General features: G+C 39.3%; 1 protein-coding gene across 2 annotated transcripts in view; it reads right to left on the bottom strand.

Moving 5' to 3' along the window:
• Positions 1-22,603, bottom strand: part of DOK5 (docking protein 5) — a 177,822-nt gene that overhangs the window by 41,544 nt on the left and 113,675 nt on the right. For both annotated transcript variants that reach the window (XM_024239137.3, XM_054541883.1), the window contains exons 3-6: positions 21,834-21,948; positions 21,625-21,744; positions 18,614-18,803; positions 143-278 (exon numbers count right to left, since the gene is read on the bottom strand). In XM_024239137.3, coding sequence (XP_024094905.1) covers positions 143-278; positions 18,614-18,803; positions 21,625-21,744; positions 21,834-21,948 — 561 coding nt within the window. The remainder of the gene's footprint in view (positions 1-142; positions 279-18,613; positions 18,804-21,624; positions 21,745-21,833; positions 21,949-22,603) is intronic.

The raw sequence follows: 22,603 nt of genomic DNA, 5'->3' as shown, positions 1-22,603 counted from the left end.
TTTAATCCAAGTGATACACTGTTGAGAAGAGGAATCAATCATCTGCTCAAATAATGCTGACCATATTTTCCAGCACAAAAATGACCCAATTGCTTTCTGCAATGATAGGCACTGGGACACGAGGAAGAAATTCCAAACATACCATCGAGTTTTTCACGCTCTGTAGCAAGCGCTCGTGCTGCTCGGCTATGGCCAAGGCAGCAGAGTGGACTTTCTGATAGATGGCCTCCCCGTCTCGGGTCTGAAAGATAAACAACCCTTCACCAGTCTCACACATCCTGTGAAAACAAAAACAAAACAGCTTCTGAAAATCCAGCGCCTAGAAGTTCAATGCACCAAGATCCTGGAATACTCCATTAGGCTGTGCCCGTTTATTATTCTTTATGAGATTAAGATTCTTGTTCACATTTGTTAAACAAAGTTAACTAAAATTGAAATGTTCAAAGTGTTCAATTAATTGTTATTAACAAGGGCAGGGGACCAAGGGACTCCAGGCTAACCTGTGCTGAATGGTTTTATTACAAAGTAAAACAGAAATTAAAAGAAAAAAAAGCTGTTTCTTGATTTTCAGTATAATAAATACTTCACCTTCCCTACCCTTCACCTTGCCACTCTCAAAAAGAAATACCTGTGCAAGCGTATTCCTTTGTACAGTCTGTGAATAGCTCCTCATCAGAAACTGCCAGCACAGAGAGAGAGAAAGATTCTATGTCTCTTAGATTCTGTTCTCTCTTTCCCTACAGACCATGGCTTTAAGGATTCTTTCCTTCCTAAAATCCTAGATCAAATATTACTCCAGCTTTCATTCAATGTGATGGATCAAATGCAGTTAATTTTTTTTTCAATGAGCATGACTGTGCTGAATTAATATTTGGAACATTAGAGAAGTTCTTCACGGAAAGCTGTATGGTTTTGATAATTAACATCATGTGTTAAGAAGAACGGTATCTGTACCTCAGATGGTAAAAGTAAACAAAGAGAAATAAATTTCATTAATAAGGGAAGACTGGTACACACAATTAGGCAAGAAACAAATAAATGCTTTTTACTTAAATATATTTTAGTATATGTATGTGTATATATATGCTATATATATTTTAGTGTGTGTATATATGCTATATATATATATTTTAGTGTGTGTATATATATAAAACTACACTAAGATATATTTAATTATTATAAATATTTTTAAAGAACTTGGACAAAATCATATGCAGGGATATTAAAGGAAGCTCTGAATTTGATACATACATATGCCAACAGTAAACTAAGAGGTTGTTTGCTTGCTTGTTTTAAAGAGCCGAATTATTCTGACACAATGCCACTCCTTCCGTTTCAGAATTTCTTGCTGAAAAACTGAACAGTAGCTTCAGTGCCTGAATTTTGCTCCCATCTAAAGAACTCTTTAACACAGCATAGAAACTAAGCAAATTTTCAGCCTAAACCACTGTAATTTTTTTTTAGTCTAGCCCAGTCTATGCAGTTAATGCAATAAAACAAGGAAGATGTATCTAATGTTTTGCAGTTGGCCCAGTACCACAGCCAAATGACAGCTTTCTATATATATGGCATGGCCTAAGTAGTGTGCCAAAACCCATTAAATTTGAATTAAATTTCATGAATTTTATTAATATGAGCCATGTATGAAGAAACAAAGGGAGTTTGGGTGTGGTGGCTCACACCTGTAATCCCAGCACTTTGGGAGGCCAAGGTGGGTGGTTGATCTGAGGTCAAGAGTTCAAGACCAGCTTGGCCAACATGGTGAAACTCTATCTCTACTAAAAAATGCAAAACTTAGCCAGGCATGGTGCGGGGGGTACCTGTAATCCCAGCTACTCTGGAGGCTGAGGCAGGGAGAATTGCTTGAACGCGGGAGGCGGAGGTTGCAGTGAGCCAAGATCATGCCACTGCACTCCAGCCTGGGTGATAGACAGAGGCGCCATCCCCCCACCAAAAAAAAAAGAAGAAGAAGAAGAAATAGAGGGAAAAACATGAAGGCTCTTTCAATAAGCTAATCTAAAGAACTAGCTCATGAGGTTGATCATGTGATTTTAATTATTAAGTCATTTTAACCCAAAGAAGATCTGAAACTGAAATTCAAGGCATTTTCAATAAAGTCCCATTTCTTCCCTGAAGACATCTTAAAATACTTAAACTCTTTCTGCTACCTCTTCCTTATTTAAGCCACCATACAAACTTGACTCTATTGCTTGGCATCCAATTCTGTAAGGTTTTGTTTTTCATACATCTTTTTTCCATCAAATATGGAAATATTAATTTGTTAAGAGAAGGAAGTAATCCTAATCAATTCTTTAAGAGAAAAAAGTGGCCACTTGTTTCCCCTGGGGCAGAGGTCACTGTATATTTATTTACTTCCTTAAATGCCAACCTTGGTTCCAGAAGTAATGAAGGTACCTGTTACTCAGAAACACTTGTAGTGTGACAGATTAATACCAAACCTTGCAGCTATGTTTCTCAAGCTTGGACAATCTAGTTGCTTTCAAAGTCTTTGTTAACTGCAACCCACCATAGGAAATGTAGTTTAGATTTTTAGCCAGTATACCTCTCAATCTATCATCAATCTATAACATGCTATTATTTTCTATTCTATCTTATTTTTAATACTAGTGGTGGAAAGCTTAATTTATATCATAACCCATTAATTAATTTTACTCTTGGAAAATCACTCTTACCCAATGCCCACGTTTTTTTTTGTTTGTTTGTTTGTTCGTTTAGATGGAGTCTCGCTCTGTCGCCCAGGCTGGAGTGCAGTGGTGTGATCTTGGCTCAACGCAACCTCCACCTCCGGGGTTCAAGCAATTCTTCTGCCTCAGCCTCCCGAGTAGCTGGGACTACAAGCACGTGCCACCATGCCCAGCTAATTTTTGTATTTTTAGTAGAGATGGGGTTTCACCATTTTGGCCAGGCTGGTCTTGAACTCCTGACCTCGTGATCTGCCCACCTCTGCCTCCCAAAGTGCTGGGATTACAGGCGTGAGTCACCGCACCCGGCCCCCAGTGCTCACTTTTAAGAAACATAATAAATCTACAACCTTCCTTTAATGACATTTAAATCTCTAAATAAATATTGTTATCAAAAACAAATGAAACCAAAACAACTGTAGTACTAAACATTCTTCTTTAATGTACATGGACTTCCCTCTCCTCTGCCTGAAGATCTGGAACACACACACACACACACACACACACACACACACACACACACCACTTACCACTAACAGAAAAGAACAGGAGACACAACCTCAAATTCCATTAGAGTTCAGGCAGAGAACATGCATGCATAAAGGTGCTCAAACCCACTATGACCTAGGGTAGAGGGAGTGCAGCTAACAGAGAACACAGGTCCTGTCTAAGCATGGTATCCAGAAGTCAGCCCTAGTCAGGTGTCTACGTGCGGGAATGGGGAAATATGCGTCCAAGGTACTCACAGTTTCTGATTGTTTAAGAGAAGCAAGACTTCTTGACTTTTATATGAAGTCACCTGAATTTTACATGTCAGCAACTTGTTTCATTTTCTTTCAAAGTTGTGAGAGTCAAAAGGCCTTAATCGACCAGATCTGGCCAAGAAATCACCACTGTGCATTAAAGTCACAAAATGCATTAAGAGCTCTAAATAGAACAGAAATGAGGCCTTTGGTGTAAATTGTTAGGACTTTTGCTCCTATTGCTCAAAGGCATGTGTCCTTCATTGGACAGCCTGACCCATGAAGATGCTAATGACCACAAACTGACCTTCAGATGCTCTTCCATCAGGTCTCTTCTATACTCTACCCACAAGTCCTTTTATCTTATCCACCCCTCCTGATTGATGTGTTTGGAACTGTTTCATAAGCAGCTTTACAACACTCTAAAACGTTACTACATGCCTCCATCAAAACCATATGATGGGCTAACTCCCCAAGGCAGTAAGAAAACAAACAAACCAAAAAAAGGAAGGGAAAAGAAACGCACATCAAACAGGCTAATGGTCTTACATAACCTCCTACAGCCATGTCTGCTTCTCATCTCCAGAGAAAATGCAACACAGAACAAAGATGTTCTAATGGGTTTACCCTTTAGCAGAATAGCAAAGCCACCTACTTTAACTTCCAATGCTCCCGATTCCTCCTTTCTTTTTACCCATTGATTTTTACCCTGGATGCTCTTCCTGTATCCAAAGTGGCCCCAAGTGACCCAACACTCCATACATTAATGGAAACCAGTGGATTGGAAACCCAGAGAAAGTTAAAAAACAAAAAGTTTAAGTTAGGCCTTTCTAATTTCCTCTGTGAAGATAAGGATTCAAATATAATAATATTGCTGCCATATAGATGCAGGTATAGTTTTGAATTTCTCAATAATTGCCTAAATGAAATGCCTGTCACTCCAAATCATGGATTATTCAATTATTCAAGAATCCAGAAGGAACCAATAGCTCAGAAAATGTTGGGAACGATTCGTTCTTCCACCTACCAAAGGCAACATAATAGAATGCAGGAGCTTGACCAGGGATCACCTGGCTGGCCTGCCATCTCACCAGCTTTGTGACCTACTGTCAGCTATCTAACCTGTCTAAATCTGCATTTTCATATGTAAACAAATGTAATGCTAAGAACTCTCACCTAGATTTACTGCAAGTATTAAATAGGATATGTAGAGTACACAATTATATCTTCAAGTAAAGAGAGCTTCCATTACTTTACCAGAATGTAAGCTCCCTGTAGATGGGGATTTTGTTCTGATATACTCACAGCTTTTCCACTAATGCCTAGAGCATGGCTTGGTTTACATTTGGTGCTCAATAAATAACTGTAGAATGAATTGTGAAGCAGAAGGCAGTGCTAGGAAAGGCATAGCTGGGAACCTGACCCAGGCTTCCCTGAGCAACTTTTACTGACACTGAGAATTCATTGAGTTACCCTGGGGCGGGGAGTGATTTGAGAAAGAAGGCAGGAAGAACAGTCTTGACAGACAGAACTGCACATATAAAGCTTTTAGGTGGGACACAGGCAAGTGAAGCCAACATGTTGAGGAGGTGGTGCGAAGAGGGGCAGCCTGTGGGGCTGAGCCCCCAGTGGACAGAGCACAAGTGTGCATGTGCTGGGACTGTGGTCCTGGGTACCGGGAAGATTCAAGACCCAGACACTATGGTTCATAACCACTGAGTGCCCAACTTCAGAAACTCTTTTCTCTCCTTTTGCCCATAACATTGCACATCAACATATCTTATTAGAAAAATACTAATGGGGTTGAAATTATGAAAACTAAAATAAATTATCTCATGGTAGACAGAATGAATAAGTAAACATTTGAAATCAGTAAGCCAATAAGTTTCATATTTTCTTGCTTCCAAGATGTGTTCTGTGCACATGGCTGTCTCTGTCTCTGTCTCTCTGTGTGTGTGTGTGTGTGTGTGTGTGTGTGTGTGTGTGTAGAATATATGGACACTGCCAAAAGCAGAACACATTTTGACCTCAACGTGTGTGTGTATACGTGTGTGTGTGTGTGTGTGTGTGTATATATATATATATATTTTTTTTTTTTTTTTGAGACAGAGTCTTGCTCTGTTGCCCAGGCTGGAGTGCAGTGGCACCATCTCGGCTCACTGCAACCTTTCTACCTTCCAGGTTCAAGCAATTATCTGCCTCAGCCTCCTCAGTAGCTGGGATTACAGGCACCTGCCACCACACCTGGGTAATTTTTATATTTTTAGTTGAGACGGGGTTTCACCATCTTGGCCAGGCTGGTCTCGAACTCCTGACCTCGGGTAATCCATCCACCTCAGCCTCCCAAAGTGCTGGGACTACAGGCATGAGCCACCGCGCCCGGCCAGCATGTATATTTAAGGTAGGCTTTTCTTTTTCTCCACTCCTGCCAAGGCAGCTATTAAATCAATGTTGTATTTTGCATTTACAATTACCTTATAATTGAAAGAATAAGGTACTTGTTACACCTATCAGAGACAAAGCATAACAGCCGCTGTGAAGGATGTAAACATAGGCTTTCTCTTTGAGGAGCTGAGAATTAATTTGGAGAGACAAGATCTACATATGCAAAACGTTTGAGAATAATATCATGGTTGCATGAGCCATACTGATGCAGCAATTAAAAAAGGAAATGTACAGTTGAGAAAAGGGGTGGGTGTCAGTGTTGGGAAAATGAAAATCTGGAATCCAAAAACCTGAGAGAAGCAGATCCAAAGCACCTGACAAAGAGGGATATAAAATTAAAAGGAACAAAAAAAAAAGCACAGAATGTTTACTTTTGTCTGTGAAAGTGAGGCGAACTAAAAATACAGTTTGAGGCCGGGTGCGGTGGCTCACGCCTGTAATCCCAGTACTTAGGGAGGCCGAGGTGGGTGGATCACGAGGTCAGGAGATTGAGACCATCCTGGCTAACATGGTGAAACCCCGTCTCTACTCAAAATACAAACAATTAGCCGGGCATGGTGGCAGGCACCTGTAGTCCCAGCTGCTGGGGAGGCTGAGGCAGGAGAATCGCTTGAACCCGGGAGGCGGAGCTTGCAGTGAGCCGAGATCGCGCCACTGCCCTCCAGCCTGGGCGACAGAGCAAGACTCCATCTCAAAAAAAAAAAAAAAATACAGTTTGAACAAGTGGAGTACAATCCCCTCCCCCTACCCCTGGGGCTATAGCAAGGCCAACAACACTATGACAAGAAAACACAATTGCACAGACATGAGATGAAGAAGCAAGAGGCTTAGCCACGTAGATTCTAGGAGTTTCATTGTGAGGAATAAATTTGGGAGGAATTTCTAAGGAGCTTGTAATACGGACTTGATCTCAGCTCTACTAAAGTCAGCAACACTGACGTGGTCCGATCGTGCTTTGTTATTAGGGCTGTCCTGGGCGTTGTAGTTTACTGAGCAGCATCCCTGGCCTCTACTCACCAGATGCCAGTAGTAGCCTGCAGTTTGACAACCAAAAGTGTCTCCAGACATTGACAAATATCCCCAGGAGAAAATCATTGAAATAGACCAAAATGAGGACAAGGGAGAACCCAAGTAATGAGTACCTGGTAAGAGGTTTTCTATACAAGGCAGTGTCTGAGTTTAGGGAACTGTTGCTTCAGTACAGACTGGGATGACAAAGACACTCTGCGGTTGACTATCTTTGTTGTCTTTCCTGTTCCAATCACTGGCATTGCTGCCTGGTTGATCTCAGCTTAAGACAAAGCAGCAGTCTATTCTCCGAGTGCCCTGTGTGTGTGCTCGCTGGAGATCGGGGAATCTGGCCCACCTGCTACTGCAATTGTTTTCCTAGCCCTTTCTACGACTGGTAGGGTGAGAAATGGGAATTCATGTAAGATAACACATCATGTATCACTTGCCACTCAGGCTTCTGAGCATGGGACAGCTGGCGACATCCATCATTCACAAACAATTTTCATGATGGTTGTCAAATCTTTGTGCCACCTATGTGATTCATTTTTAATCACCTTGCTTTATTTTCCTTAAACGAATATATTTTTGTAAGTTCGAATCATCACATCAGTATCAAACCAATATCCCCTGTTATAAATTGAAAGCAGACTTAAAAAATACATTAAAAGTCTGTGCATGGTGGCTCGTGCCTGTAATCCCAGCACTTTGGGAGGCCTAGGCGGGTGGATCACAAGGTCAGGAGTTCAAGACTGCCTGGCCAAGATGATGAAACCCCATCTCTACTAAAAATACAAAAATTAGCCAGGCGTGGCGGTGTGCGACTATAATCCCAGCTACTCGGGAGGCTGAGGCAAGGAATTGCTTGAACCCGGGAGGTGGAGATTGCAGTGAGCCGAGATCACGCTACTGCACTCCAGCCTGGGCAACAGAGAGAGACTCCATCTCAAAAAAATACATTAAAAAATTGTTATCAACTCTGCTACATCCTCTTGCTATCAAATATTTGAGCTAGACGTTTGCTCACTTCTTAGTAACACAAGTACTTTAGAAAGTTTTAGAGATGTGTGTCAGGCATGCGGCATCCAACTGAAATGTTTCTCCATTATTCAACCAAAAAGATCAAAAAGTAAATGGAAAAGAAAATGACTCTATCACTGTGAGACTCATATTTATTTAACATCACCTCTACTGCCCAAAATCATGCCACATTTTTGGAAACACAGGTCTAGTTCCTAGAGCCCTCCTCCAGGTGATGTGGAGCAATGTCTGGAAGATAAGAAGTCTCAATCCCAGCTCCCTCCCATGATGCAATCACGACCCTGGACAAGTTCCTTGACTTCTCGAAGTCTCCATGACTTCATATTTCAAATGTGAATAACAAGGTTTCCCAAACCACACAGAATGGTGAGAGATTGCATTTTGTATTTAGCAAAGGATCCAGCATCAAATAAGCATTTAATTAGAATTTGTTGTTGTTGCTATCTTAACCCTTTAAAACGTCAAAGCCAAAGAGAACAGGACTCTTTGGGAAAACTTCATGAGAGAGGCACAACCACATATTTGCCTTGAAGGAAATGCAGGCAGCTGCAACCCAGAACAGCAGTGGGGAAGCAAGAATGACTAAGATGTATGGGAATGGAACGTGTGTGGCTGGGAGAAAGAGTGATGTGGAGGCTCATGGGTGGGTGAAAACAGAATAAAATAAACCTCTTCTTTGAGAATGAAAATATGAATTCAGAAATAGGAATCGCCCTCTAAGAAAAGGATCAGCTTTAATTAAAGAAAAACTAGGATGCAAAAATTGGGTGTTTTGTTTCTCCAGCTCCAGTGAGGTACAGTGTCTGTGCTGGAAGATTAGCACCCCTTACGAGATATAAAGCTTACTAGCTGGTGTGCAGGGTGAAGAGAAAGGCCCCAGTGCAGACTGTGCAGGGCCACACTGTGGACCTCCTCCTGCCATTTCATCATCACTAGCACAGGTTTCCTAACAGCCAGAGTCCCCTCAAATGTGCACAGAGACCTTTGCTATCACTTTTAGATGTAAATTCTAATACTTACTGTCTGGACTTGAAGGTTTGTGGAAAAACCAACCAACAAACAAAAGAATAAATTAACTACTATCTGTAGTCATAGAACAAAGCTAGTATAACAGACAGTGGTTGTTTATTAATTGTGTCTGTTTTTTATCACTTATGATGTGCATAAAGTCAAAGGAAGATCACTTTTTTCCATTTTTGCTTTATGATATGATCTAACTCCTTGTGTGAAGAAAGCATTTTCACACATTCTTCCTGCAATAGCAGTTATAAGAAATGGGTTGGAATTAGCAGTGCTTTTAACAGTTCTAAACTCAAACACAATGTGTAGCTTTACTAATCCCTGACAGGATGAAACGGCGGTTTAGTAAGTGGGGTAAACTGCTGAATGAGCCCTGAAGTTAACGTTTCCAAAACTGACCTCTGGAAAATCCTCAGCCCCAGTGCCCACTCTGCACCCTTTCTCTGCAGTCTTAGCTGCTCCTGGAGGGTCCCTAATGCTTCCCTTTCCCTCTTAGCCCACATCCAATCTGTCAGTAAATCCTTCTGGCTTTAGCTTAAAAACCTATCGTCATCCAAAATTTAAGACTGTATTCACTGTTACCCACATGCCTACAGCCATTCTTGTCCCTCACATGAGTACTACAATACCCTGTAACTGATTTTAGCCTGAGAAAGTCTTAAAGAAAAAAAAGATTATGTCACTTCTTTGCCTAACACCTCCAGCATAGAGAAGAATTTAACCTCATCTAAAAATAGCCTTTTGCTAGGATCTCCTGCAAGGTAATGTTTGCCTGCCTGGAAAACTTGAGCTAGACAGATAGGAACAATATGACTCAAGATAATGGCTTCAGGTCATGTGATATCAGTCAGCCTGGAGACTGAGATCCACCAATCAATCAATCAATCACACGTACATAATGGAGCCCAGTAAAATCTTTGCGAGTGGTGGCTTAGGGGCATCTAGGTAGGCAATGCTCCATGTGTAATGTCACATGTAGGTAGGAGGAAAGCAGCATGCCCAGATTCCACAGGGAGAAGATAACAGAAGCTCCACATTTGGTACTTCTCTGGACTCCGTCCTCCCATGTGCTTCTTTGCTTGCTTGATTTCAATCTATATGCCCTGTTGTGATAAACCATAACTCTGTGTTTAATAGCTTTTGGTGAGTTCTGGAAGTCATTTTAGTGACTTACCAAATCTTAGGGTAGCTTTAGAAACCCATGAATTTGCAGTTGGTGTCAGAAGTGAGAGCCATCTTGGGGACTTGCTCAAACTCTGTAGTTGTCCAACTCTACACAGCCCCTGAGGGCTCCCCATCAGACTAAGACTAAAAGCCAAATTATTCACAACCACATTCAAGCTCCACATGGCCTGACCCTGCTGCATCTCCACCTGCGTCATGTGGCTTCCCATCCATTGATTCTGTTCAGACACATCAACCTCCTGGCTCTTCTTTGAATGCTTCCTTTTCAGCATCTTCTTCCATCTTCCTTCTGGAAGGAATGCTCTTCCCCCAGATTCTTACATGGCTCACACTCTCACCTCTTAAGATTACGTACTCAGTAAAGCCAGTCCTGCTCACTTTCTTTAAAACTGCACCCCTTCTTTGGCACTGTCTATCATCCTTCCCTACTTTATTTTTCACTGTGGGACTCAATCTAACATCTATTTTACCTTTTAAAATGTTAGTCATTGTCTATGTCTCTCTCTTCTGTTGAGTAAGTTATATGTTGTTTTCACTGCTACATCTGCAGTGCTTAAAACCACACCAGGCGTTAGGGTGCACTAGGTGAATATTGCATAAAGGAAGGAATGATTCATTTTTACTAGTCCTTTCTAGAATTCCAAAATACCATCTCATATAAAGTAATCACAAACACCAATGGGCCATCACCTACATTAAAGATGGCCACAGACAAGGTATGTTGCTGAGTGCCTAATTTTGCCTCAAAGGTCAGAAAAAAGTCATCCTTTCTTTCAAGAATTTCGCATGCTATTTAATAAAATCACAGAAGCTCAGAGGTGGACAGGATCTAGCTAAGCTTCTTAGAATGGTGGCCTTGTCTTGCTTGTCTTCATACCTCTCACTTAGCACACTATGTGGTAGGCAGTAGACATGCAATAATGAAACATCTATTAAGATGATTATTAAAGAGGTTACTCTGTGGAGTAGAAAAGAGAATGCTTCCTTCTGATTTCATACATGCCTCTACTATTGGAATATTTATAATGTATGCATTATCTTTGTAATTAAAATTATTTTTGAGGAAAATGCTAATGAATAACAAGTGGCCATTTAAATGTCACAATGTTTGTTCCCTTTTTCTTACAAAAGAAGAGGATTTTACTTCTCTGAGCAAACTTGTGTTAGATCCAGCACATTTGTATTCTAATTGTTATACTCAACATAGTTGGGGGAGCTCAGTATACTGGATTGCTTACTTGCTTTAAATTCTTCAATAAGGGTAAGTGTATGCTCTGTAAAACATTCAGAAATGAGAGATTACTAAGAAGCTATCTAAGAAGATAAATTGGGAGTATGTAGCTTTCAAATATTCAAAGACACACATTTCAGATATTCAAATAAATAGAAAATATACATAAGCTATCAAAACAATTGTCATTTTACCTGTAAACTCACCAATTAAAGGAGGAAACAATTTTTTTCTTGAATGAAAAGTTATTTCACCAATTAAGCTGGTTTTAGGGTGAAATATGCAAAAAATTATTTTCTAAAGCTGTTCAGATGCCTTTATTATATCCAAATAAATAAAAATCTTTTTCAAAAACCACTTGTGAACTCCATTTAAGGAAAAGTATTTGTATATGCAATTTGGATTTTCACATATTTTTGGCATACCTAAAAGTTTCTCTTAAAACGATGTCAAAAGCACAAGAGAGACTCTCTCCAGCTGGTAAAGAAAGGCACTCATGTGTGGTAATTATTTAGTACATTCTGCCAAATGTCACCTGAGCTTCTCGAGCTCCTGCAGGTGCAAAACCCAGGGTATTAATTTAAATCAGTCAGGAGGTAAGGCAAGTCTGACATTGAAGCATGCTAACTCAGCAGCAAGCTGTACAGTTAACAGAGAAAGGGACTGGACACCTGCCACTCTTCTCTACACAATCACATTGCAAGAATGGTTCCAAGGGAGATGTTGCTGCAGTTAGAACTTCATGTCAATTGGATCTTCCCATAAAAAATTAGTGCCCCTGCCAGTCTGATGTGCCGTGAGGTTTCAGGGCTTTGAAGTGGAAAGAAACAAACAAAAGACTAAGAAAACTTCAAACAAAATAAGCAATATGTCTCTTAGCCCCCAAGATAAACTAATTATTCTCTGTCTCCAAGGGTAATTAATTGTGCAATTTCATCTTATTAAAAAATGTTATATTCCAATTCTGAATTTCCTCAAAAAATAGAGACTATGGTCAGATTTTATGATACCAGGAGAAGGAGAAAAACAGTGTGCAGAAGACCCTAATGACCTATGATCCACATAGTGCTGACCCGGAAAGATGTATGTGCCTACACTCCAAACTAAGAGAACATACAGGGGGTTCCAAAAAGTCAAGTCAAACTAAGAACATTTATACTCCAGTGTGCAGCCCAGGAGGCATATTTACATCACCAGCATCTTTGCAAGTCTGTGGCTTATTGACAGATGCCTTCCTCATATTGAGGCAGCTTCAGTGGGAAAGGATAATATGCTCACAAGATCATCCAAAATGGATTTAGCAAGCTTTGGTTATGTAAGCACGCTTTCTCTCCCTTAGCTCTGCAGAAGTTAACTAAGAACTAGGCTAACCTCCAGTAGAAGGTGAGCCTTCTTAGAAATCTATGGAGTTTGGAAGTAAAAGATCTGAGCGTGAGTCCTGAATTTATCAGCTTTGTGTCTTTGGACCTCTTGCCATTGCCCAGGTTTCATTTTAAGAGGGAAATAACTGTATCCCCTAGTTTATATGATAATGAGTAGCTCAAATGAGGTAATAAGCCTCTTAGCACAGAGGCTTTCATGTAGTAAGGGCTCAATAAATGGTAGTGATGATTTTCAATGGCTCATACACCTGCTAGAGTAGGGTTTCTCGACCACGTGATTAGACCCGATAATCCTTTGTTGTTGAGGACTATTCGGTGCACTGTAGCAGCATCTCTGGCCCTTTTATGGACTAGATGCCAGTAACACCCCCTGCCCAGGCTGTGACAATCAAAAATGTCTCCAGACATTATCAAATGTCCCCTAGGAGCAAAATCACCTCTAGCTAAGAACCACTGCTCTGGAAATCGGCACTATTGTGAATGCAAATGTCAATTACACTCAAATAGCCTCTTGACCTTATTTGTTTTGAGCAATTATTAAATGCTATATTGTACATATTTTGTTAGTTTTTAAAAGCCTCACCTCCACTCCTCTTCTGATGGCAACAGTACCCTCTTCCTGCCTTCAGTGAACCATCTTCATTGCATTTGTACTCTGTGAGCTTTGTGTTAAGTGCAGTGCTTGACACATAGTATATATAATGACAGCAGAGAGTAGTAATATATCTCTCTTTTACTGAGATAGTGTGGGGAGATCTCAAAGCTTCTGAAAGTCACCATATGGAGCTAGAATGAAGCTATTTTAGAATAAACAGAACTGTCAAATAAAACCTGGGAATATCATTTGGACATTGAGCCAAGCCAAGCCTGAAGCCATCTTTACTCCTCAGACTTTGAGTTTATGGAAGTCAATGAGTTTCTTTTCAGTACTAGTTTGGGTGGATACAGCTGCCTACTACATCCAGGCACTATTCCAGGTGTCTTTACATGTGCCTTTATTTAATCTTCACAGCAATCTTGTGAGATAAGTAATATATGTGTTCCCAATTTACAGGTGGCAATGAAAAAAAGCTCGGTGAGTTAAGTGACATATCCACGTTCCCACAGCTAGTATGTGATAGAACTGCAATTTTACTTCATTTCCTCCAACTTCCAGTTCAGTCTGTTACACATGCCCCACTGTCAGCTTTGGTGGGGTGAAACGGGGCCACTGAGCAGGAATAACGCTCAGTTCTAGTTCTAAGAGAGAGGCTGAACATGAGCAGAACTTTGTCCAAGAAAGATTCCCTGTGTTCTAGAGGATATTGTTAAGGTTTTGCAGATGCATGTTGGATATGTGAAAACTACTTGCTTAGACAGACAACTTCTGCTCACTTCTCGATGTGAGAGAAGGGGAAAATTATATTGGTTAATATAAAACTGCTTTGTTTCAACATATCCAAAAATAGCCAAGGAAAAAATTATCTTCACTAATAAAGCAAGGCAGACATGAAACCTTCACGCTTGGTGTGGAAAACGAATGATCTTATTATCCTGAGCATCTTGATGGTAACTATAAAAATTTACCTTTATTTGAGTTTCAGGCAAAATATAAAATAGTAATTTTGCCTTGCATTTGACACTATCCTGTAAGCCTAAGTTCTGCTCCAAAAGTAATCATAATAGAATACCAAAGATACTATTTAGGAGAAGCCCAGCATCCTTCCAGGTCATCTACATGCATTTCTGCCTTTACCTACGACAAAGCTGCAAGAAAGTTATTACTCCAATCAACTTACAAGGAAAGTTAAGAACTTTGTCCAAGGTTAGCAGCTAGCAAAAAATAGAGATTATCCAGGGTCTCTCTAAATTCTGAATCAGTACTTTGTATACTACACCGTGCTGTTTGAGAAGTAAGAAGCTAAGCATACAACTCCCACACTTTCATTTCTGACCATTCAATCTCAAGTTTGCACCAGCCCTGCAAAACATGACCAATGCATAAGAAATAATGCTATTCAAAATCAATAAATATTCTATGTCCCTACAATATTGGAGATATAACATTGAGTGGCCTGGGTTGTGAATATTATAATCATCTAACCAATGGAGTTCTTGGATGAAATAAGCAAATGGATGGACCATAAAGGGGTCATCAAAGTCATGGAATAAAACACTTCTATCTTCCAAGTCAGCATGTTGGTAAAGACCATTGAAATAGTTCTGGAATTTGTCACCAATATATCTTTTCATCCACCGTTGTTTCACTTGAGCTGGTTCAACATCTCCCACATCCATACCTATCTCCTCTATCCTACTGTCCACAGTGTGGTCAAAGTGACCTTTATAAACTTTTTTTTTTTTTAATGGAGTCTCGCTCTGTCACCCAGGCTGGAGTGTAGTGGCACGATCTCAGCTCACTGCAAGCTCAGCCTCCCAGGTTCGCGCCATTCTCCTGCCTCAGCCTCCCGAGTAGGTGGGACTACAGGCGCCCACTACCATGCCCGGCTAATTTTTTGTATTTTTAGTAGAGATGGGGTTTCACCGTGTTAGCCAGGATGGTCTCGATCTCCTGACCTCATGATCTGCCTGCCTCAGCCTCCCAAAGTGCTGGGATTACAGGCATGAGCCACCACGCCCAGCCCCTTATAAACTATTAACACAATTACATCACATACACACACACCCCATATACACACATCTCATACACACACAGAGACTCAAACATACCAGTCTCCAAGTCTCTATGGTTTCCTACAGCACTTAGGAGAAATGTCAAGGTCTTTTAAGTAATCACCTAAATCCTTAGCAGTTCTATTAGATTTCAATACGAATAAATTAAACATTTGCAGGATATGTATAGTGTTCATTTTATACCTGGAAAATTAAATAAGATAACATGTTTTCAAGTTTAAAATAGATATAGATACTAATAAACTAAGGTTTTGGTCCTCAAACACTACCATAAAAAGCTATACTCTTTTTCTACTACTATTTCCTGTAAATGGTAAATAAAAAAAGATTTTAAAATATTAATAATTGAATAAGTACTGCCCAAAACAGATCCAAAGAGTCTTGATCAATGCAGAATTCTCTTACACATCAATATGAAATATGAATGGAGATGATATGAGATGTACAGTCATAGAAAAGTCTATTTATATTATAAAACATTTTCAATACTTAGATTTCACTGGTTATTGTTAATGCATAAATAATTTCTGAGACCCAAAGGGAAAAATATACCAACCTTACCAAAAAAATTATTCATTTTCTATAGGGATTTTCTTTTGTTGTTGTTTTCTTTTCTTGAGACAAGGTCTCACTCTGTCGCCCCAGGCTGGAGTGTAGTGGCAAGATCATAGTTCACTGTAGCCTCGACCTCCCAGGCTCAAGTGATCCTCCCACCTCAGTCTCTGGAGTAGCTGAGAAGTGTGTGCCACTATGCCTGGCTATTTTTTTTTAAATTAAATTAGCTTTTATTTTTTCTACAATATATCCAGTAATGAATAGGTATTCTTATTTTCTTTTTTTTTAAACTTTTAAGTTCATGGGTACATGTGCAGGATGTACAGGTTTGTTACATAGGTAAATTTGTGTCATGGTTACTTATTGTACACATTATTTCATCATGCAGGTATTAAGCTTAGTATCCATTATTTATTTTTCCTGATCCTCTCCCTTCCCCATCCTCCACCCTCAGATATGCCCCATATGTGTTGTTCCCTTCTATGTATCCATATGTTCTCATGATTTAACTCCCACTTATAAGTGAGAACATGCAATATTTGGTTTTCTGTCCCTATATTGGTTTGCTAAGGAATTAGGCCTCCAGCTCAATCCATGTCCCTGCAAAGGACATGATTCATTCCTTTTTATGGCTGCATAGTGTTCCATGGTATATATGTACTACATTTTCTTTATCCAGTCTATCATTGATGAGCATTCGGGTTGATTCCATGTCTTTGTTATTCTGAATAGTGCTGTGATGAACATACATGTGCATGTGTTTTTATAATAGAAAAATTTTGGAGAGATGGGGTCTCCCTATGTTTCCCAGCCTGCTCTCAAACTCCTGGGCTCAAGCAATCCTCCTGTGTTGGCCTCCCGAAGTGCTTGGATTACAGGCATAAGCCACTGTCCTGGCCTGGGATTTTCTTATAAGAAGAATAAATAACTAATTCTCACAAAATAAGAACATTGCTCTCAACATTAAAGGTTTATTTTTTTGTGATAACTTTTATAGTCTGAAAGATTCACCAACTTGTTTCTAGGTACTTAAAAATAAAATAGACCAGAAAAGAGCTGTATGAAAAGTATAAAGTAAAAAACTTTCCAGACAGTTGTAAGAACATCAAACTGATCATATTTCTGAAATGTAAATTTTAAATAATTGGGCTTTGATTATTTAAAATGTAAATTTTTGGGGGGGGGAGATGGAGTCTCGCTCTGTCGCCCAGGCTGGAGTGCAGTGAGCGATCTCAGCCCACTGCAAGCTCCATCTCCCAGGTTCACGCCATTCTCCTGCCTCAGCCTCCTGAGTAGCTGGGACTACAGGTAAAATGTAAATTTTAAATAATTGGGCTTTGTTCATTAAAATGGAATTAACAGATTAGTTAGAGGGGACCACTACTGTTATCCATTTACATGGATTGGGGTATTTAGAACTTCAGTTTTTACTTTACTTATATCAAGAGTCATATTCCTGTCGGGAATAACTGTCTGCTTTTACAAGCAATTTTTATTTAACATCACAAGTTAATGGTTTTCAATTTGAGTGTAATGTCAGGCCATATACAGAAGAACTTATATTTCTTAAAATTTAGGCATTTAAAATTCTAAAATAGAAAATTTATCTGGCCGGGCGTGGTGGCTCACGCCTGTAATCTCAGCACTTTGGAAGGCCGAGGCGTGAGGTCAGGAGATGGAGACCATCCTGGCTAACGTGGTGAAACCCCATCTCTACTAAAAATACAAAAAAATTAGCCGGGCATGGTGGTGGGCGCCTGTAGTCCCAGCTACTCGGGAGGCTGAGGCAGGAGAATGGCGTGAACCCGGGAGGTGGAGCTTGCAGTGAGCTGAGATTGTGCCACCTGCACTCCAGCCTGGGCGACAGAGCGAGACTCCATCTCAAAAAAAAAAAAAAAAAAAAAAAAAATCTGCAGTGTTCCCAAATGAAGCCTAAATTCTGAGGGAAAAGTGAAGGGCAAGGAAAATAGGATTATGGTGAAAGGAATCTTTTTGTAGGTAGCAACCAATCCATACATTATTGGCACTATTTTATCTCTCCCAGATTAACCCCCAAGAGGAAAAAGAGAAAACCCGGAAAGTGCTTAGTAGGTATCACAAAGAGCAAGTTTTAGCTTTAATCTCTTTCAGTATTCATGGGAATCCTTACACTGTAAGCCAAATAGATGGAACTCAAGAAATTGCAGCTGGTAAAAACTCCATGGCCCCTCATATTAATAATCTACCACAGTTAGCTCAGATGAGGAAACATATGTGAAATAATAATATGGAAGTTTTCCAAAATCAAGAAGCTGGCCTCTGTTCAGCTTGACCCAGGAAATGGTACTTTGATAACATTTTTACCTGGATCAACTTCAGTTTGTGGTATGGAATTAAACTGTGTAATGAAAATTTGGATCATGTGTGTGAAACATCAGAATCTTCCACAGGGGAGAAAAGCCATGTTGAGTATATAAATATTTTACAAGACTCCTCACATTATGTAATCGCAACTCTATGAATTTCCTCAAGTGTACTTCAGTTGGATCTCATATGTAAACCTACCGCCTCATATGATGCGAGCATGGTAAAAATGAACACACACACAAAAAAACCAGAAAAATAGTCATTAAAAGTCATTAAACTCACCTCCCTGCCTCAAAAGTGAACCACGTAGTATCACGTCCATACCGCCGCAGGGCACTTAGCGGCCAAGAGATGAGTTTGACTCTGGGATTCTGGACGTCCCAAAGACAGATATACTCATATGTAATCTGCAAGGCACATTCGCCATGTACATCTAAGTTAGGAGATGGCATCAAATACACATTGAATCTCTCTGGGAGAAAAACAAAAGGTTAGTCTAAAATCCCCAGGAATAAAACATCAAAGACATTGTAGGAACATAGAGGCATTTAAAAACAATTCAAGTTCACATTCTAGATTTTGGTTGCATATTCAGAAAGATAAACCTTTCCCATTAATTAACAGTCCCAGAAAATAATTTCTTAAATGCAGATCCTATTAAATAACATAATAATGATACAGCCTGACTGTCAACATACACTAAGCACTATTTACATGAGCAAAGACCATTTTTAGAATTTTTAAATTTGCATAATAAAAATGTGTATGCCAATAAAAGACTAAAGCAATAAAACCATTAAAAGCAATTTTTTTTTCCTGCCAAGAACACATTAACTGGATCCACACTTTTGTGCTCATAAAAGATGCAGGTGCAAAACAATTATGTCATGGTTTCATGTTATTAAAGTTATATTGATCAACTTGTAATTTCTATAACTAAATGAATAAAACTGTATTTCAATCATTTAAACAAAACTCCACAGTAATACTATGCGCTTAACTGGCCAACAATTTGGGAAAATGCCAATGCATATATTTGAAGTAGTTTTAACAAAGAACTTTCTTTAGCCAAATACTGGAAAGAAATATTCATTGCATATTTGGATGATTGCTAAAATGCAACCAAAATTATTCTACATAAACTGCTTGGCTGATTACTTTAACCTAATTTTCATCCCTGCAGATACAGTCACCATATTTCTGTTATATTTCTGGAAAATTCATTAAAAAGTTTTTGAGTCAAAGTCTTCCAGTGAAAAATGAACAAAAATATTACTATAGCAAATATATTTCCACCTATGCATCATTATGGTAGATTGCCTACATACGACAATGTGGCATTAACAATTTTATATTAGTGGTATTCTAAATACATTGTTTTATGATAAGATAGTCACTTGAATTTTCATAGATTTTAGTTGAATTTAGTAAATAGTAATGCTGAGATTGTGTTCATGAAATGTGTTCTGCCATCTACTATTCAAAATGTTTAATTATTTCATACTCCCAATAAACAAATATTCGTTGATTTCTAGTAACCATATTTAAAAATGTATTCTAATTGAGCATATTCCCCCTTGAAAGTTCCAAGTAAGAAAGACTGTCTATATTAAGTAAAAAGTAAGAGAGATCATTATCAATCTATGTGCTTAGAAGTTCTTTAAGTCCTACCTCACTCAAGAATAACAACAGGGGAGAGGTAGGGAAAAAATAATAATAAAAATTTAAAAAGAGTAATAGCAATAGTGGTGGAGTGACCATTTTAATTACAATCATTTGAAGTCATACTAATTAACATTGTAAAGGGCCTGAGAGGACACAGCTGAATTTATAACAATCCCCGATACCTGTAGACCAGAGCTATTATTTCCATTTAACAGAAGAGGAAACTGAGGCACAGAAAGCTGCTGTGGGAAAGGTATCTCCTAGGCACCGCCAATTTTTAAATTCAGATTGCGGTGCTGTCAGGATGCTGCTTCCCAAACACAAATTTGTGAAAAGTGCTGATCTGAGCACTCTAGGTGAAAAAATGAATCATAATCAAAACCTGACAGGTTTTCTTTATGCTTTGCTCCTAGGTATCCTCTCTGCCTGGGGTGTCCTGATTTAGTGAACCAGAGAAGGAGGAGCCTGGGGATTGGTTGTGTAACCCCATCAATGACTTAACCTCTCTGTAGCTCAGTTTTCCAATCTACAAAGAGGCTCCTCTGAATTACCCAGCGCTTCTAGGTCTTGGTCAATAACATTTCCGTGGAGATGGGTTATGGTAGATATGGTGCATCCAAAACAGTCACAGATTGTAAATGTGTCATGAAGACATAGTTCCAATTGGGAGGGACAGCATTTTTTTACTAACATTGGAGTGTGCACCTACAGAAAAAGTCAGTACAATTCCATCTCTGCCATGTCCATAATCAAACCAGATGACCCACAGACCTTTGCATGGTGATATGCCCTCACAGATCAAGTCAGCCTACAGCAGAACTCTGTGATCTGATCTACCCGGTCCCTAGGCTCAGCTGTTAGGAGACAAAGAAATGATTCCTCACACCCAGGTTTGTTCTGTAAACCAACATTGATTTTTGCTGAAGTGTTCATGAATATTTTGGTCATTATTATTTTAAATTATTGATTCCCAGATTGAGTGCTGAGCTCAGAGTTGGCTCAAGTGTTTCAATAAAATATATATATTTTTAATTACAGATTTTAGATGGGTTTAAATTTGGTGAAATAGTCATAGAGTTTTAATTATACTGAAAACATTGGAAAGCTGTTGATAACATTTTAAGTGAAAAAGGCATGACCAAAAAATGCCCATGACATTTTAAAATCTGTAAACTGTAAATATAGGTCCAACAGTATCATCTAGAATCAAACACTAGTGAGCTAACGGAATTGAAGGAAGGTCTTTACGTCCTCTAAATTTTAGTTTCCTCATCTGCAAAATGTAGGAAGTAATTATACCTACACCATAGGGCTGCTATGAAATGTATAATAAATAATCTGAGATGAGTAAAGCATCTTCCACCAAACTGGCACATAGCAGGTTCCCCAAAATTTCTAACTGATATTATTAAAGTAGATACATTCATGTTATGAATTGGAAAAAAAAAATTAGAAAAAAATACACTGAAATGTTAACACAGGTTGTGGAATAGATAAAAGGTTATTTTACTTATTTCTTTATATATTTTTATACCCCAAAAAGTTTACATAATGAAGATGTCTTATGTTTTATTATACGGAGACAGAAGCAGCTTTGAAAGAGAGAGGAGAGAATTTTCTTTACATACCACTCTGTTCTCTCTCAACCCCAGTGGCCAGTAAGTCAGGCTCTCCAAGGCTGATGTCATTGATCCGTGTTCCTACACACTCCATCTGGAGTACTTTGCACCACTCATCGGCCTCAAGATCTGTGGAAATGTCCAAAAGATTAAACTATGTGCCCAGCATCCATTCAGAATCCAAAAGCAAAAGCCCCCCAGCCCTGCCTGAGACAAACCTGATTCGCAAGCAAAAGTCTTGGAGGTATCGTCATTGAAATAAATCCCTATGGCATGTTTCTTGGTGCTTTTTGGCAATCGAGCTACGTTCTTCACATTGTTGAGTTCTGTAACCTGAAAATGAACAATTAGAAGTTTGACACACTCCCTGAATGAATGTCTCCAGTACATAACACCAAAAGTGAGGCCCAGAAATCAGTACGGCACAGCACAGCTGGGCACAACCTGTTGAAAAAGTATCTACGTCTGAAAGCTAAGATGTATTTAAGTGAGTTTAGTATTATCTGTAACACACAGCAAGGATGGTTAACAAATTATCTTTCCTTATTAAATTTTCTGAAGCGTATTAAGTGGAACAGGCTTAAAACTTTATAGAGGTAGAACATTTTGGTTTTTCTTTTTTCTTTAGTTTTTTAAATCCTCCCAAAGACTCCACTTGATCAATAGTTCTTATGTCTATGTCGGTCTCTGTGGACAGACTTCTTTCTCAGCCGTCTGCAAAAGCCTCCAAATATTCCATCCCTTCAGAGTATTCCCCATGTAAGTGTCTTAAATACATCAGCCCAAGGAAGGGAAGGGAAGGAAGAGTGGTCCAATTCATAACTAGATTATTTCACTCTTGACCAGTCAGAGATAGAGTGTCAAGAGTCTCAGAAACGACCCCTGACTTGAGGTCCAAATCATAGAAAGTACATAATGAATTTGGTTTTCCAAATATTTTCCCACTGTCTCTAACTTACTCCTAGTTCCTCAATGGTTACGGGGCCTC

The sequence above is a fragment of the Pongo abelii genome, chromosome 21 (assembly GCF_028885655.2).
Source record: "Pongo abelii isolate AG06213 chromosome 21, NHGRI_mPonAbe1-v2.0_pri, whole genome shotgun sequence".
Taxonomy (NCBI): Eukaryota; Metazoa; Chordata; class Mammalia; order Primates; family Hominidae; genus Pongo; species Pongo abelii.
This window is presented reverse-complemented; position numbering and strand designations above follow the sequence as displayed.